Source organism: Macaca mulatta, chromosome 11 (assembly GCF_049350105.2).
Source record: "Macaca mulatta isolate MMU2019108-1 chromosome 11, T2T-MMU8v2.0, whole genome shotgun sequence".
Taxonomy (NCBI): domain Eukaryota; kingdom Metazoa; phylum Chordata; class Mammalia; order Primates; family Cercopithecidae; genus Macaca; species Macaca mulatta.
This window is the reverse complement of record NC_133416.1, coordinates 8,067,790-8,085,557: the sequence shown is the minus strand read 5'-3', so window position 1 is coordinate 8,085,557 and position 17,768 is coordinate 8,067,790. Positions and strand designations below refer to the sequence as shown.

The following is a 17,768-nucleotide window of genomic DNA, read 5'->3' as shown; positions in this document are numbered from 1 at the left end:
GCTTATTTACTCATGTAGTCCTAAAACTAATCCTTGATCAGTGGCGGGCAGGATTGCTCTCCCAGGGTGAGGGCGACCAGATTAATTACCCACAGGCGTGTTGACTCAAGTCTTTGCTGTTAAAACTGTGCTAATAAATGTCTGCAGGGCCAGCTAGTTGGGGCTGTGGTGGCTACTCTTTACAGCACCTTCCTTGGTGTCTCTGAGGGGCCAGGACCCCTAGCTGCTGTTCCACTGAGTATCCGTGTGTCTGGGTAGGTTATTCATCTGTCTGTGGGTCAGGGTCTGCGGGACGGACCCCAGAAGCTGGTGCCCTGTGTGAGGAGCATCTCTGCTGATGCTCCCAACGCCCACAGGTGGAGGCAGGAGCTTCTTTCACTAGGGGACGGCAGGGACCCTGGGACAAGCGGTCTGAGAAGGAAGTGCTGCCCCACTGAGACAGGGTTGTCTGGGGAAGGAGAAAAGGGACAGCCAAATGACAAGGAGCATAAAAACATCCTACATTCATTTTCCAGAGTTCGTTTGGGGTTGTTTATGTTCCCCCGATTACTGAAAATCCAAGCTATCTCCCCACAGTTCCTAAAATCTTGCTAAAATTGCTTTAACCCTGAAAACAGTGGTAGGTAAGGGCGTGAAGTAGGGGTGGATGGGGTGAGCCTAAGAGAAATAGGCTGTCTATATTCTGCCCTTTTTTTAGGGTGTCTTTGTCAGCCCTCTATCACTGCCCCAAGCCCTCCCACGTGAAGCTTTCTGCCTTTCTTATTTCCTCCATCAAAGCTCTGCTCCTCGTTTGTAAGGATTTTACCTTCAGAAGCAGGTAGGAGCAAGTGGATCAGTCCCCTGTCTCCGGCCAGTGGGCATGCTGGGCAACCCCTCCGGCCCCCGGGGACAGCAGCACAGGGCCTTGACGCTCCCTCTGCAGGAACCTCCTTGTTAACCAACAGCTACCACTCTGAGCCTATTTCTTTGCCTTTCCTTATTTTGCGCCTCAGGGGCACTCACCTGCACAACCCCAGGGACCTGGAAGCACAGACAGGATGGGGAAGAGGTTCTTCAGTGTATGTCTGGTGAGTAGCCACCTGCCAGCACCATTCCCCCAACAAGCCTCAGCTGCGACTGGGACCTACGGGACACAGGGGTTAAAGGAAAGCCTTAGAATAGAAAGGAAGATAAGAAGCAGAAGGTGGGGAAGAACACGGCAATCAAGAAGGCCCAGAAAAGAAGAGGCAGGGAGCTTGTTCCACATTCTTCAGGGGTCAAGACATATCTGAGGAAAAGCATGAAGGAAGTTAATGAGATGGACTAGAAAAGGAGGAAAAGGCTGGAAGCGGTGGCTCACGCCTGTAATCCCAGCACTTTGGGAGGCTGAGGCAGGCAGATCACCTTAGGTCAGGAGTTCAAGACCACCCTGGCCAACATGGTGAAACCCCATCGCTACTAAAACACAAAAATTAGCCAGGCTTGATGGCAGGTGCCTATAATCTCAGCTACTCAGGAGGCTGAGAGGGGAGAATCCATTGAACCTAGTAGACGGAGGTTGCAGTAGCCAGGATGGCGCCAAGGATGGCTTGCTCAGGATGGCTGAGCAAGACTCCATCTCAAAAAAAAAAAAAAGGAAAAAAAGGAAAAGAAAAGGAGGAAGAGAGACCGACAAGCTGAAGTAAGAGGAAACTCTCTTTTTGTGCCATATGTTTTAAGGATATACAGACAGGCTCTCTATTCCTAAAATATCTCCCTACCTAGATGCCACACATGCCAGAAAAATCAACCATTTGAAAAATTAGTATTGAGATAAAATTCATGGCTGGGCGCGGTGGCTCACGCCACTCTCCAAGCATGTTGCACAATGCCAAGGCAGAACCGAGACTCCCTACGATGGATGGAAGAGCTTCAGCTAACACTTACCTCCTTACCCATTCCCTCTGCCTCCATTATGAACATACAGTGCATACACACACACACACACACACACACACACCACTGCTGCTGCCAGGATATTAATGTGCAGTTTGTTACACGAGATTCCTCTTCCTTCTCGTCCTCTGATCTAGTCCTTTTCCTTCTCCCCTATCTTTTGTCTTTCCTGACCTAACAAGGCTGTGGTTCATATCCTGATCCCAGTACAGACCAGCCCTCCATTAGGTTCAGTCCTCAGCTCTGACACACAGGCCTGCTGGAGAAACCCTCGAAGCGTTGGTGGATCTTGCTCCTACTGTGTGCCTGCTGTCTAACTACTGATGACTTGGTCACTGCCTGATGGGGAACTGCATCAGCTCTGTGAATTCTTGCAATCTATTGCCTGGGAAAGTGCCTTGCCATTACACAGGTAGCCCAAAAATGGATGAACGGGGTTGGGGGCAGAAGGGTGGAGGTTGGAGGGATTAATCTAATAAGGGAAACAAGCAGAACAGCCTACAAAGGCTTAAGAACACAGAAGCCTGCTCTGCAGCCCAAGCCCCTCTATGGGGTAAAGTCCCATCAGATATTTGGTGCCACAGAGAGTTGATGAAGAAAGCCTTCCAAAAACAGTGAAATTGTTTTTTATTTGTTTTAACTTTTAGAGACGAGGTTTCACTATGTTGCCCAGGCTGGTCTCGAACTCCTGGGCTCAAGAGATCTTCCCACCCTGGCCTCACAAAGTGCCAGGATCACAGGCATGAGCCACCACACGTGGCCAAGAGCAAAATTTTTAAAGCAGGACACTATGGCCTCATGGACAAGAGAGTCTAGGGTCCCTCCTCCCTCCCAGGGGCCTGGCTCCATCTCAGAAACACCAAGAGCCTCTTGCTCCACACCCGCACCCTCGGCTTCAGCCCTGGCAGTTGTGTTGAGCAGATGCTGAGGAGATGGGGACATTTTACCCCCTCCGCAGCCGCCCCAGAGGGTCTCAAACCCAGGGCTGATTTAGGGCTGCCCTGACATGGCCATCCCTATTCTATGTCCACGTGTCATTCACGGCTAAAGCAGGCCAGGGCCCCAAGGCAACCAAGCTCCTCTCTCTTCTGCCCACTCCCACATGCCCTCCTCTGCCCCAGTGTTCCTATCATTACATCCTGGGCATGGAAACCCGGGCCATTCTTGAACCAGGGCTGTGGGCTGAATGACGGCAAGAAGAACGGGGTCATGGGAAAGGACAGCCCAGAAAAGAGAATTCACAACCTGTGGTCTCCCACTGCTTTGGTAGGAACCTTGTAAACACAGCAGCAGCCCCCCAGGAAAGTCTTGGAAGGAAGGAGAAGCTGATCAGATTCAGAGACTGAGGCATCTGGGCCTCCAACCAAAGGCTCCCTGGCCCTAAAAAGTCAGACTCCCGTCTCCTTAGCCCTTTCCCTCATAGACCAGCAGGTGGCACCACCGACAGGGATTTCAAAACCAAAACTAAATTAAAGTGGAAACTCAGATCTTTTGTTTATGCAAATAGTTCATTCCCTCCAACATTCCTCCGGGAATGGTCCCCCCTCCACTCCACAGAAAACCCTCCCCTCCCTGCTGTGCATGACGCGGCCTCCCTCTGCACACAGTGCACGAAGACGCTGTCAGGAGAGCCCAGGATTCAACACGGGCCTTGAGAAATGTGAGTAAGGGTGATGGGCACCCAGGAGGGAGGGGGAAGCCAGGGGAGAAGCCAGGACATAGGAGGCAATTCAGGGAGACAGGGACACCCTTCTCTCTTCACACACTCTTCTCTCATCAATCCCACTGTGCACACACATGGACACACACAACACGCGCCCCATCCCTCCTCCTAAGGACCAGAGGAGACCTTATACATAGAAGCCCATGTCATGGTCCTTTCTTCCCTCTGGGCTCACGGCAGGAAGCAGCGAGAGGAGGGGACCCCCTGCCCAGGAGGGGACACTCTGCCTGTGTCTCACACTCCACAGATGGTCTCTCCCAGACGCTCTTACTGAACCTGTGGGAGCCCTTTCAGAGACCCACGGGTGGAAACCCTCACCCTCCATTAACTGGTCCCAAGCCAGTCCTATTCCTGGAAGGGGAGGGGAGGGATGGGGCCGGGCAGGGGAGGAGGCTGGAAGGGGAGTGTGAGGGGAGTATGGTGGCCTCTGGACTGGACACTGCCCTGGGGAGTGACCCAATGCAGCAGCTGCAAAGGCCGCCCTCCCCACCCAGGCACCCCTGCTGAGAACATGTCAGTGAGGTCCAGAGTGGGCAGAGAGGAGGATGCCCAGCGGTATGGCCATCTCATCCCCTGCCATGGCCACTGCCCACATGGCAAGAGTGCTGAACCCCTCCAGCTCCAGACACTCTCTTTTGTTTTGGCAGGTGGCTCTTGTACCTCCTGGTGCCGGCCCTGTTCTGCAGGGCAGGAGGCTCCATTCCCATCCCTCAGAAGTTATTTGGGGAGGTGACTTCCCCTCTGTTCCCCAAGCCTTACCCCAACAGCTTTGAAACAACCACTGTGATCACAGTCCCCACAGGATACAGGGTGAAGCTCGTCTTCCAGCACTTTGACCTGGAGCCTTCTGAAGGCTGCTTCTATGATTATGTCAAGGTAGGGGCAGGATGGGCGGCAGAGGGGAGACAAAACGGGACCCTCTGGGATCTGGGATCTGTATGGCATGCACACCCCCAGACACAGCCCAGCCCCACAAGATCTGATGGCCGACTGCATCTCTTAGAGCCAAGGGTTGCCCTGGATGGAGCACTCACTGGTGTAGAGACCCTCAGTGAGCACTGAGGGGAGAAGCACAGAGAAGGAAGGGGACAGGACCCACTCAGGAAATTCACTGTGCACTGAGTCAGGAAAACCTTCCCCATCTGCTGTCTAGCTGAGAGCCTTTGGGAAACCACCGTGCCTCAGCTTCCCTGTCTCCAAGGAGAAGATTGGCATGGCTGCCTGCCTCAACAGGAACACAGGGACAGGAGGAGGAGAAATGTGTGCTCTGGCAGCACGGGAATAGTCTTCAGCAAGGACAGTAGGCTCAGAACCCTCACCTCTGTGACAACCTTCCCTGGCCCATCTTTCTCTATCCAGTAAAAATGAGATTCAGGGCTCAAGCAGAGCCTGCGAAGGTCCAATAACTACCATCCCCAGGAGACCCCTGGAGGTTATGCGTGAATTACATGCAAATGGCACTTCTTCCCCACCCAGAAGACTTCGCGAGTGTGCAGTGTTGGGGGAGGGCGTTTGGTGGCAGGGGCAAGGAGAGGTTGAAGAGCTGTGAGTAGGAAGGATGAGGGATGAGACAATGCCTGCTGAGGCTGAGACTGGTGGGCTTCAGGGCTCATGTTCACCCGAGGGCGTCAGAAGGCACTCCAGGTGTGAATGGTTTGATTAGGCTGAGGTGGAATCTGAAGACAAAAATAAGGCAGAGCTGTCCAAGCTCTGGGAATGAGGGGCGGGTAAAGGCTGGGTACAGACAACCAGGACCCCAGGGGAACAGGCCATAGGAGGTGGTGGGGTTGGAGATGACCTGAAACCTGTCAGTGGAGCAGAAAACAGGGAAAGGTGAGGTACCCAGTACAGGACAACATGTAAGAGTGAGTCAGTGGGAGACTCGGGGAACAGTTGAAAGTCACATGGGGAAGTTTGCAGCAGCCGAGCCCAGCAGGTAGTGACCAGCGGAGCCAATGTGGTGCATGATTCACTCTGGGCGGGACAAGGAGGACTGTCACTGAGCCACCACATGTGCCACTCCACAACAGGTCTTCTTCCTACTCCTTGTCCTTCTTCCACCAGATCTCTGCTGATAAGAAAAACCTGGGGAGGTTCTGTGGGCAACTGGGTTCTCCACTGGGCAACCCCCCAGGAAAGAAGGAATTTATGTCCCAAGGGAACAAGATGCTGCTGACCTTCCACACGGACTTCTCCAATGAGGAGAATGGGACCATCATGTTCTACAAGGGCTTCCTGGCCTACTACCAAGCTGTGGGTGAGTAGCCCCCCAGGGATCCCTTTTCTCTGACCTCAGCCATATTGAATGGGGGCCAAGAAAGGGAATCTTGAATCCAAAGAAGCCAAAAGCCTGGCTTTCCTTGTTCCTCCCCTCAAGAGAACTTTCCCTAACGAGGCCTGTCAACCTGGGCTCTGTCGCCATGGAGCAGTCCCCAGAGAGCTTTGGAGAGGCCTGGAGGGCCAGGTGGCCTAAAGATGCCTTTGTCTTTAGGCCTCTGGTGAGTGACCTCCCTAAGGTCAGAGCCACTACTCAGGTCTCCCAGCAGGAGCTTAACCCTCCTTCCTGAATGCCTTCCAGACCTTGATGAATGTGCTTCCCAGAGCGAATCAGGGGAGAAGGACCTCCAGCCCCAGTGCCAGCACCTGTGTCACAACTACGTTGGAGGCTACTTCTGTTCCTGCCGTCCAGGCTATGAGCTTCAGGAGGACAGGCATTCCTGCCAGGGTGAGCCAGAGTGGTGGAGCAGGGAGGCGGGGGTTCAGCCAGGGCTTGCTGGGCCAGCCAGAGCGCCCCCGTGATGCCCTGCGGCTCTGTTCTCACAGCTGAGTGCAGCAGCGAGCTGTACACGGAGGCATCGGGCTACATCTCCAGCCTGGAGTACCCCCGGTCCTACCCCCCTGACCTGCGCTGCAACTACAGCATCCGGGTGGAGCGGGGCCTCACATTGCACCTCAAGTTCCTAGAGCCTTTTGAAATTGATGACCACCAGCAAGTACACTGCCCCTATGACCAGCTACAGGTACAGCCGTCCTACCCCTGAAAGACCCCTTCTCCTCCCTTCCGTCTGCACTTGGCTCCTCTTGTCCCAACTTCCTCCTGGATCCCCTGGCCTGCTGGGGCAGGAATGGCCAACATCAACCACGGGCTGGGCAAGTTCCCATACAACTGGAATTGGGTTGTGGGGATCCCTTTCCACCTTCCCCTGAAAACACGCATAAGGCAGGATTTCATCACCACCACCACCCAGGCCACCAGGCTACTACACAGTTGGCCCTGTGTAAAAATGTCCAAGCTGGAAAAAAACAAAAACAAAAAAAAAATCCTCCTCCCCTACCAGATCTATGCCAACGGGAAGAACATTGGCGAGTTCTGTGGGAAGCAGAGGCCCCCCGACTTTGACACCAGCAGCAATGCTGTGGATCTGCTGTTCTTCACAGATGAGTCGGGGGACAGCCGGGGCTGGAAGTTGCGCTACACCACCGAGAGTAAGGCTCCCTGGGGGCCTCCCTTGATGGCCAGCAATGGGGAAAAAGTGGAAAGAAGGAAGGGCAGGTGGCTCTCAAATAAATACGCCCTCTGGTCTTCCCAATAGTCATCAAGTGTCCCCAGCCCAAGACCCTAGACGAGTTCACTGTCATCCAGAACCTGCAGCCTCAGTACCAATTCCGTGACTACTTCATTGCTACCTGCAAGCTAGGCTACCAGCTCATAGAGGTAAGAGCCCAGGGCTGAGGGGAGAGAGCCGGCCCAGCATCCCAGGGGGAATTCAGATGGTGTGTTCACAGAGGATTTAGTCTCACCCCAGCTGGAGTCATAGACGTTTCAGCTGGAAGAGACTCCTGGTCCACCAGCTCTCAAACTTGCTGCACACTTAAAACGGAGAGTTTACGATCCTGGAAGATTGCTTGAGCCCAATCATTCAAGGCTCCTGTGAATAGCCACTGCACTCCAGCTTGAGCAATATAGCCAGACTCTGTCTCTAAAAAATAAAAATCAATCAATCAATAAATACTGAAGTCAAGGGCCCCCAGCAGAGACTCTCATTCCATTGATCTGGAGTAGAGCCTGAGCAACAAGACTATTTAAAGCTACCCAGGTGATTCTAACGTGCAGCCAAGTTTAAGAACTATTGCCCTCGTCCAATAATCAAGAAAGCTGAAGGAACTGGAAAGGCAGGGTGGAGATGTAGTGACTCATCAACATCACATAGTGATTGTTTACGGCAGGGACTAGGACCCCAATCTCCCGCCTCCTGCTCCAGGGCTCTTTTACACATGTTGGTGGTCTCACCCCGGGCCCACCGTCCTGTCCTCAGATCTGAAGATTCAGGAAGGAATATGGTTTTATCCATGGATCAATCTCACAAAAGTTGGTAAACTAAAAATTATCTGTCTCTCTGGACAGAGACCCAAGACTGAACATCCCATCGTTGCTCAATAGGTCCACACGGAAGACTTAATCAGAATCAAAGAAGAGACCTATGACATGTCCTTAAGTCATAGTTAATTCATAATGCACATTTTAAGGGTCTACTGTCAGGCACTGTCCTAGATGTGGGAGGTTCAGTAAAAAGAAACCCACAAAGTCACACAGCCTTTGTGGAGCTCACATTTGAATGTTGCATCAAGTCGAGTTCACCTGATGCATTGTTCTTTATTCCAAGGTGCTTCCATCTCCATCAGGAGGATTGGGTGGGTCTCCTGGGTCCAGAAGACTGGAGACCAACAACCTCTTTGCTCATATTACAACCCTCCCTTGCCTGCACCACCCACTGCCCTTACTTTTGCATTTGTCATTCACATCATAGAATTTAAAGCAAGTCACACCGTTTCTCACATTACCTACATTTTACTCAGACGGTCTAGTTCGCATACACATTCTCTTGCAATCTTTCCCAGGGCTAACTCTATGGAATGATTTTTGGTCTTTTTGTTTTGGTTTTGAGAGACAGTCTTGCTCTGTCACCCAGGCAGTGGCATGATCTCAGCTCACTGTAAACTCCGCCTCCCAATTTCAAGTGGTTCTCTTGGATTCAAGCTATTCAAATGCCTCAGCCACCTGAGTTGTTGGAATTACAGGCGTGTGCCACCATGCCCGGCTAATTTTTGTATTTTTACTAGAGACAGGGTTTCTCCATGTTGCCCAGGCTTGTCTCGAACTCCTGGCCTCAAGTGATCCGCCCATCTCGGCCCCCGGAAGTGCTGGGATTACAGGCGTGAGCCACTGCACCTGGCTGATTTTTGGTCTTAGTAAAACTCATTCATATTGTCCAGTAACTTTTCATTTCAAAGACTGCCATTTCCTAGTCTTGTCCCTGCTCAACAGCAACAGCACTTCACATACATCAACGTCTCCAGCACCGTTCAAAGGAGTGAGGTGGCTCTAGGATTTCAGGGAAGGCCTCTGTCCTTAGGAAAACTGCAACCCAGGAGAGAGAAAGTGCTACAGGCCTGGAGGCGGGGACTCCAGCCAGAGAAACATGGTTCTGCCCTGGAGCACAGGCTTTTGTTTTGATACAAAAAACACTCAAACGTGGCTTGTGATGTTTTTAATTACAAACTGTGGGATTCAATTGGACCTCAGTGGGAACAGGCCACAGTCTAGAGAGAGGATGATCGGGTCTATCAATTAGTCCCACTCTGACTTGCTGCAGGGTGGCTCAGTGCTCCTGTCTGCAATGGGCTGGGGAGAAGGAAGAAGGAGCCACATCCATGGGGGAGCCACAGTCATCGGGGAGCTGAGAGATGTCTTTGTATTGCTTTCTACTCCTATGTGGGAAGGGCAGCAAGGGGACCTGCATTGCCTCTTGGCACTGATGACACCTCTGTCCTCTGCTCAACAGGGGAACCAGGTGCTGCACTCCTTCACAGCTGTCTGCCAGGATGATGGCACATGGCATCGTGCCATGCCCAGATGCAAGAGTAAGTCATAATTCAGGGATATGACCCTGGGGACTTCCCACCTCCAGCCTTGAGGACCTGGGCCAAGAAAGAAAGAGGCATCCAGAGTAAGCCTCTTTCCAAGAGACCCTCACCCTGACTTGTCCTTTGATGCCTATGGCCCATCTCAGGAATCAGTGAGCCCTCATCTCAGCAGGATGGATGGGCTCTACCCAGAACTGAATTTCACACCACCAAACTCCTGTCCATTGCAAGGGCCCTCTCCACTGACTATCTTTTCTAAGCTTCTCAGCCTGCTCTGCGGGTGGACAACTCACACTCCCCGCACTGAAGTTCCAGCATAGTCATTCTCAGCTCTCACCCTGCCCTGTGTTCTCTCCAAGTCAAGGACTGTGGGCAGCCCCGAAACCTGCCTAATGGTGCCTTCCGTTACACCACCACAATGGGGGTGAACACCTACAAGGCACGTATCCAGTACTACTGCCACGAGCCATATTACAAGATGCAGACCAGAGCTGGCAGCAAGGAGTCTGAGCAAGGTAGGAACCAATGCAAATGGAAATTTCCTCCCTTCCATCCCCTTGGGGTATCCTCTAAGATTTCTCCCAGTAGAATCCCTAGGGAATGCATATTAAGGTATCTGCCAGGACACTGGCTACAGGGGCCTAAATTATAGTGCTAACAGGAACCTTGTAAGTTTGAAGAATAAGGCATCTGAGCTGATACGAAGAAAAGATTCAAATCACATAAACAGCTCACTGTCACCACATCGTCCCCACTACCACCATTGCCTCCACCACACTCCCACTGCTACCATCACTGCCATCGGCACTACTACTAGTAACAACACCAGCAACACTACCAGTAGCATCAATGCCAGCACAATCACCACCATCATCGCCATCACCACAATCGATACCATTATCATTAGCAATGCCACCATCACCACTACCATTATCACCACCACCATTACCAACACCACTATCACCATGACCATTACCAACACCAACACCAACACCAACACCATCATCACCACCATCACCATTACCAACATCCTCATCACCACCAACACTAACACCACCATCACCACCATCATCATAATCAACACCATTGTCAACACTACCATGATCACCACCACCATTACCAACACCACTATCACCACCACCACCATTGCCAACACCAACACTACCATCACCATTACCAACACCACTATCACCACCACACTAACACCACCACCATCATCACTATCACCATTACGAATACCACCATCACAACTACCATTATAACCACCACCATTACTAACACCATTACCAACACCACTATCAGCACCACCACCATTACCAACACCAACACCACCATTACCAACATCATCACCACCATCACCACCACCACCATTACAACCATCACCATTACCAACACTATCATCATTACCACCAGTACCAACACCATCATCACCACCAATACCACCATCACCACTGTCACCATTAACAATACCACCATTAACAACACCACTGTCACCACCAACGCCAACACCACAATCACCACCACCATTACTAACATCAACACCACAATCACCACCACCATTACCAACATCAACACCACAGTCACCACCAACACCAACACCAACACCACAATCTTCATCACCATCATAAGCCCTACAGCTAACTCAGTGAAATTCCCCTTTCCATTCTCCCCTCTAAACCTGGTTGTGATTTTTGCACCTAGTTTTACTAAATGACTCTCACTCATTATTGGGTATTTTTCAAACTTTTTTGAAATATTAGAAATCACATGCATTATAGGTTTGAAACACAGAAAAAAGGAAAAAAATCTGGATTATAAATGGTATTCATTAAGAGCTGGGCTTTGGAGTCAGAAAACTTCTTGCACCTTGGTTCTGGCACTCAGAAGTTATGTGACCCTGTGCAAAATATTTAAGCTCAGCTTCCTCATCCACAGTGAGGGTAATAACACACACCTGCAAGTGTCACTGTAGTGGTTAAATGAGATCATGCAGATAAAGTGCTTCGCAACAAGCATGGCACATTTTCAGCAATCAGAAGACGTAGCTACAATTATCATCTATGATTCCACGACTAAGACGCAATCACTGATAAGATTTTGATATATTCCTTCTGGTTTTTATGTCTACTTTCACAAACAGGGATTACAGCAAACATATATTAATGGTTAAGCATTCTGATTTTTTTACTTGACATTAAAACAAAATATAGGTCTAGAGCCTCTGAACACTCGACATTTTTTCCTTCTAGAGTTGAGCCTTTGACCTTTGGCCCTTGCCATGTTGTTCCTCCCTACCCCTCTCCCTATCGAGCACACTCAGTACTTGCTGGCCTCTGCAACCTAGTTTTCTTACCCATCACCTCCCAACTTGATTCTTGCCTCCTCTGCCTTCAGGGCTGTACACCTGCACAGCACAGGGTATTTGGAAGAATGAACAAAAGGGAGAGAAGATTCCTCGGTGCTTGCCAGGTGAGTGGAAACCCTCTGGGGCAACCCTCAGGGCCTTTAGCAGCCTGCAGGGCCTCAAAAGCAGTGTGGCCCAGAAAAAGGAGACAGAGGAGAAGAGAGGGGAACATACCAGGAGAAAGCGAGAGAGGGGAAGAGTGCTGAATTCAATCCCGAAATGCCAGCATTTTCACTAAGCAGATGGGAAATCAGAGAATAAAAACAATGGGAGACATCCTAGGAGGAAATAAACAAGAACAAGGAGTAAGACGTGGTGGCTCACACCTGTAATCTCAGCACTTTGGGAGGCCAAGGTAGGCAGATCACCTGAGGTCAGGAGTTCGAGACCAGTCTGGCCAACAATGGTGAAACCCAGCCTCTACTAAAAATAGAAAAATTAGCCAAGCATGGTGGCACATGCCTGTAGTCCCAGCTACTTGAGTGGCTGAGGCACAAGAATCACTCGAACCCAGGAGGCGGAGGTTGCAGGGAGCTGAAATCGCGCCACTGCACTCCAGCCTGGGCGACAAAGCAAGGAGTCTCAAAAAATAAAAGTAATAATTAAAAAAAAAAAAAAAAAAAAAAGAACAAGGAGAGGAGCCTGTCAATAGGCCAATGACGGAGGTGTGGGGATGGGAGGAGAAAGAGAAAAGAGACAGAAGCCAAAAAGAGAGGGCAAATACGGAGCTGGCTGGCCACAGAGGGAAGAGGTATGGGACCTGGAGCTGACTTGCCCTTGTCTTCCCTCTCTCTCCCTCAGTGTGTGGGAAGCCCGTGAACCCCGTGGAACAGAGGCAGCGCATCATCGGAGGGCAAAAAGCCAAGATGGGCAACTTCCCCTGGCAGGTGTTCACCAACATCCATGGGCGAGGGGGTGGAGCCCTGCTGGGCGACCGCTGGATTCTTACGGCTGCCCACACCCTGTATCCCAAGGAACATGAGGCGCAAAGCAACGCCTCCTTGGATGTGTTCCTGGGCCACACAAATGTGGAAGAGCTCATGAAGCTGGCCAATCACCCCATCCGCAGGGTCAGCATCCACCCGGACTACCGTCAGGATGAGTCCCACAATTTTGAGGGGGACATCGCCCTGCTGGAGCTGGAAAATAGTGTCACCCTGGGTCCCAACCTCCTCCCCATCTGCCTCCCTGACAACGAGACTTTCTATGACCTGGGCTTGATGGGCTATGTCAGTGGCTTTGGGGTCATGGAGGAGAAGATTGCTCACGACCTCAGGTTTGTCCGTCTGCCCATAGCTAATCGAAAGGACTGTGAGACCTGGCTCCGGGGAAAGAATAGGATGGATGTGTTCTCTCAAAACATGTTCTGTGCTGGGCACCCGTCTCTAAAGCAGGATGCCTGCCAGGGGGATAGTGGGGGCGTTTTTGCAGTAAGGGACCCGAACACTGATCGCTGGATAGCAACGGGCATCGTGTCCTGGGGCATCGGGTGCAGCAGGGGCTATGGCTTCTACACCAAAGTGCTCAACTACGTGGATTGGATCAAGAAAGAGATGGAGGAAGAGGACTGAGCCCAGAATTCGCTAGGTCCAAATCCAGAGAGCAGTGCGAAAAAAAAAAAAACTGACCAGTTGTTGATAACCACTAAGAGTCTCTATTAAAATCACTGATGCAGAAAGACAGTGTGGAAATTCTCTTTCCTATAGTCCCATTGACGTACTTTACCTGAAAAAACCCAAAGAGGCCCTTCCTTTCTTCCGAGGATTGCAGAGGATGTAGTTATCAATCTCTAGCTGTCACTTTCCTTTTCCACTTTTATACCATTGGGTCATTGAATATAACTTTTTCCAAATAAAATTTTAGGAGAAATGCCAGCGTGCAAAACGAGTCAAAAGTTGTATTTATTTTATATAAAAATATTTTGTAGGCCGGGCACGGTGGCTCAAGCCTGTAATCCCAGCACTTTGGGAGGCCGAGACGGGTGGATCACGAGGTCAGGAGATCGAGACCATCCTGGCTAACACGGTGAAACCCCGTCTCTACTAAAAATACAAAAAACTAGCCGGGCGAGGTGGCGGGCGCCTGTGGTCCCAGCTACTTGGGAGGCTGAGGCAAGAGAATGGCGTAAACCCAGGAGGCGGAGCTTGCAGTGAGCTGAGATTCAGCCACTGCACTCCAGCCCAGGCGACACAGCAAGACTCCATCTCAAAAAAAAAAAAAAAAAAAAAAAAAAAAAAAATTTGTAAGAAAGGTCATTTTTAAAATATTTACTTAGGAAGGCAACAAGAACAATTAAGGTCATGCACACACTTACAATTAGGGTTATGGATAACAATAAATGTCCGTGTTTTGTTTTGATTGTACAATAAAAAGAAAATGCTGATTTTCCCACATGCGTAGTTGTAAATATAACAGCTTTTTTAAATTTTTCAAGACACACTCTCACTCTGTCGCCCAGGCTGGAGTGTAGTGGCGCAGTCTTGGCTATCTGCAACCTCTGCCTTAGGGTTCAAGGGACTCTCGTGCCTCAGCCACCTGAGTAGCTGGAATTACAGGCACCTGTCACCGCTGCCAGGCTAATAGTAGAGACAGAGTTTTGCCATGTTGGCCAGGCTAGTCTCGAACTCCTGACCTCAAGTGATCCACCTGCCTCGGCCTCCAAAGTGCTGAGATTACAGGTGTGAACCACCGTGCCCAGCCTACAACAGCTTTTTTAACAGCTCATCTTCCAATCTCTAAATATTCCTTAGGAGAGGAGTGCTATGAAATTTTTGTTTCCAAGTTGAATCGCTAACAATATTGTTAAATCACTTGTATTCTTTAAGACATCTTTAAAGATCAGAAAAGGACCCAGAACTTGGATTAAGCATTATAAGTATTTGTAGTAGAACACTATCATGATGTTATTGCACAATTGACTGTTCCAGACTTGTTTAAACAACTTTACATGACCCAGCACACACAGGCCTGAGCTTAAGAAGACCAGCAGAGTTAAACCATTCCCAAGGGATGAGGGGTTTTTTAAACTTTTTTTTAAACTTTTTTTAATTTTTTTTTTTTTTTTTTTTTTTTGAGACAGAGTCTCATTCTATCACCCAGGCTGGAGTGCAGTGGCGCAATCTCAGCTCACTGCAGCCTCTGCCTCCCAGGTTCAAGGGATTCTCATGCCTCAGCCTCCCAAGTAGCTGGGACTACAGGCGTGTGCCACCATGCCCAGCCGAAGTGATGAGTTTATAAGCCCAAATGCAGGTCCACAGTCCAATATGTGACACTCTCAGGGCCAAGTGCTGTTCAATATTCAAGATTCTATAGATTTCACAATGTAATACACTCTGTATTATGGGATGTCGCCAGCATGGTCCAGAGCAGCACCCTATAATAAAATAGATTAATAATTCTTTACAAAAATATTTAAATATTCATAATAAGTGAGATTAATTTTTAAAAAAAATTCTAAATAGCTACCCATCCATTCAGGTCAGATTTTGCCATTAAATAAGTTTTAGTGCCCAACTTACAAAAGCACTTTCCATTTTTAGATCATTTTGGATTTCAGGAATGTGGCCCTGTATGGGCAGAAATGACATAAGAAACTTTTTCCCACAATCTACACAGAAGCATACAGCAACTTTGTGTAATACACTTGAGGAGTATACATTTATTCCAGGTTTTAATGATTAGAAATGTTTTCAGAAGTGAAGCACCTTCAGCATTCTACCGGGGACTGGAGTGGAGTGGAGATGAGGGTAGTAGAAACAAAACAAATAAACAAAAAGCCACTGAACCATATTATTTATTTATTTATTTATTTATTTATTTATTTATTTTTTCTGAGATGGAGTCTTGCTCTGCTGCCCAGGCTGGAGTGTAGTGGCAAGATCTCAGCTCACTGCAACCTCTGCCTCCTGAGTTCAAGCGATTCCTGCTTCAGCGTCCCGAGTAGCTAGGCATACAGGCATGCACCACCATGCCTGGCTGATTTTTGTATTTTTAGCAGAGACAGAGTTTTGCCATGTTGGCCTGGCTGGTCTCGAACTCCTGATCTCAGATGACCCACCCGCCTCAGCCTCCCAAAGTGCTGGGATTACAGGTGTGAGCCACCACACCTGGCCTGAACCGTATTATCTCTAACACTCCTGGGAAACTAAGAATCTGGTTCCCTTATCCTTTTTTTTTTTTTTTTTTTTTTTTTTTTTTTGAGACAGAGTCTCACTCTGTCATTCAGGCTGGAGTGCAATGGCCTGATCTCAGCTCACTGCAACCTCCACCCCCCAGGTTCCAGAGATTCTCCTGCCTCAGCCTCCCAAGTAGCCGGGATTACAGGCGCCTGCCACTATGCCCAGTTAATTTTTGTACTTTTGGTAGAGATGGCGTTTCACCATGTTGACAAGGCTGGTCTTGAACTCCTGACTTCAAGTGATCTGCCCACCTCGGCCTCCCAAAGGGCTGGGATTACAGGCACGAGCCACAGCGCCCAGCCCTCTTATTCTTATTTTAATAATCGGAGGAGTTCCCAGGAGAGACAAATGACTCCTCTGACCTTCTAATTCCCACTCCCCTGCCCCAAACTCATGTGTGTCTTATTCTGAAAGCACACTGGAATTGGAAAATACAGACAAAACCAATGATCTGTGAATAGATGGTTCACAGAAAAGAAAACATAAATTGCTTTGAGGCTTTGGGGCTTAACTTCACTCATAATAAGGAAAATATTTAAATAAAATGCCATATTTTTACCTGTAAGATTGGCAAAAATAATATATTATGTTGCTGAAAACGTAAGAGAAAGAATCAATCTGACACATTGCTTTTTGGAAGGTATATTGGTACAAACCCTACGGAGAGCAATTCGGTGACAGGTAACCAAAATTACCAATGCATATGCCTTTTCACTCACCAATTCAACTTCTAGGAATTTAGCTCACATTTTCTCCCATATGAAATAAATGGCACAGGTAGGTTAGTCATTGCAGCATTGTTTATAATAACAAAATATTGGAATCCTGCATTCTGAAAGGTATCTGGTACCAAAGTTTCAGGTAAATTACGGAATATCCAAATGATGAAATACAACGTAACCACTCAATCCTTACTACAGACAGCATGCTAAGTGAAAACAAGATGCAGAATGTATAAAATGTTATGTATAAAATGCTACCATTTCCATTTGCAGCCGGGTGTGGTGGCACAAGCCTGTAGTCCCAGCTACTTGAGAGACTGAGGTGGGAGGATGGCTTGAGCCTGGGAGGTCGAAGCTGCAATGAACTATGATCACACCACTGTACTCCAGCCTGAGTGACACAGCAAGGCTCTGCCACAAAAATGAAAGAAATAAAATAAAATAAAATAAAATGCTACTATTTGTATACATAACAGGAGTAGGTATATATCACTTACGTGTGTATAAAAGATCACTGGAAAGATATACAAGAAATATTGGTGGTCTCTGGTGGGGACATAGGAGTAGAAGGAAAAGTTATCATTGTATGTTGTTTTGATCTTTCAAATTTTTAACCATGTAGGTGTTTTATCTATTCAAAAAATAGATAGTGCTCTTTAAATTTAAAAAAAATTTAGGTCCAAAGCAGTGGCTCATGCCTGTAATCCTAGCACTTTGGGAGGCCGAGGCTGGAGAATCGTCTGAGCCCAGGAGTTCAAGACCAACCTGGTCAGAACCAATTGGTAACAGATGGCAAAAAAAAAAAAAAACTTGAAAGAAGACTAACCCGGGCAACATAGTGAGATTCCATCATTACAAAAAAATTAAAAATTAGCTGGACATGATGATGTGTGCCCGTGGTC

At 48.9% G+C, this 17,768-nt stretch overlaps 1 protein-coding gene across 2 annotated transcripts; it reads left to right on the top strand.

Annotated features, from left to right (window-relative positions):
- Positions 1-3,515: 3,515 nt before the first annotated feature.
- C1R (complement C1r) lies at positions 3,516-13,850 on the top strand. Of its 2 annotated transcripts, none has more exons than XM_015150950.3 (11): positions 3,516-3,574; positions 4,285-4,513; positions 5,702-5,894; positions 6,216-6,362; positions 6,461-6,657; positions 6,976-7,123; positions 7,231-7,352; positions 9,481-9,559; positions 9,922-10,077; positions 11,957-12,031; positions 12,768-13,850. In XM_015150950.3, coding segments are annotated over exons 1-11 (2,118 nt in total). In that variant the 5' UTR covers positions 3,516-3,572; the 3' UTR covers positions 13,538-13,850. The 2 variants fall into 2 exon arrangements, with proteins under 2 accessions (XP_015006436.3, XP_028685055.2); XM_028829222.2 differs by lacking the exon at positions 3,516-3,574 and adding an exon at positions 4,071-4,192.
- The last annotated feature ends 3,918 nt before the right edge of the window (positions 13,851-17,768 follow it).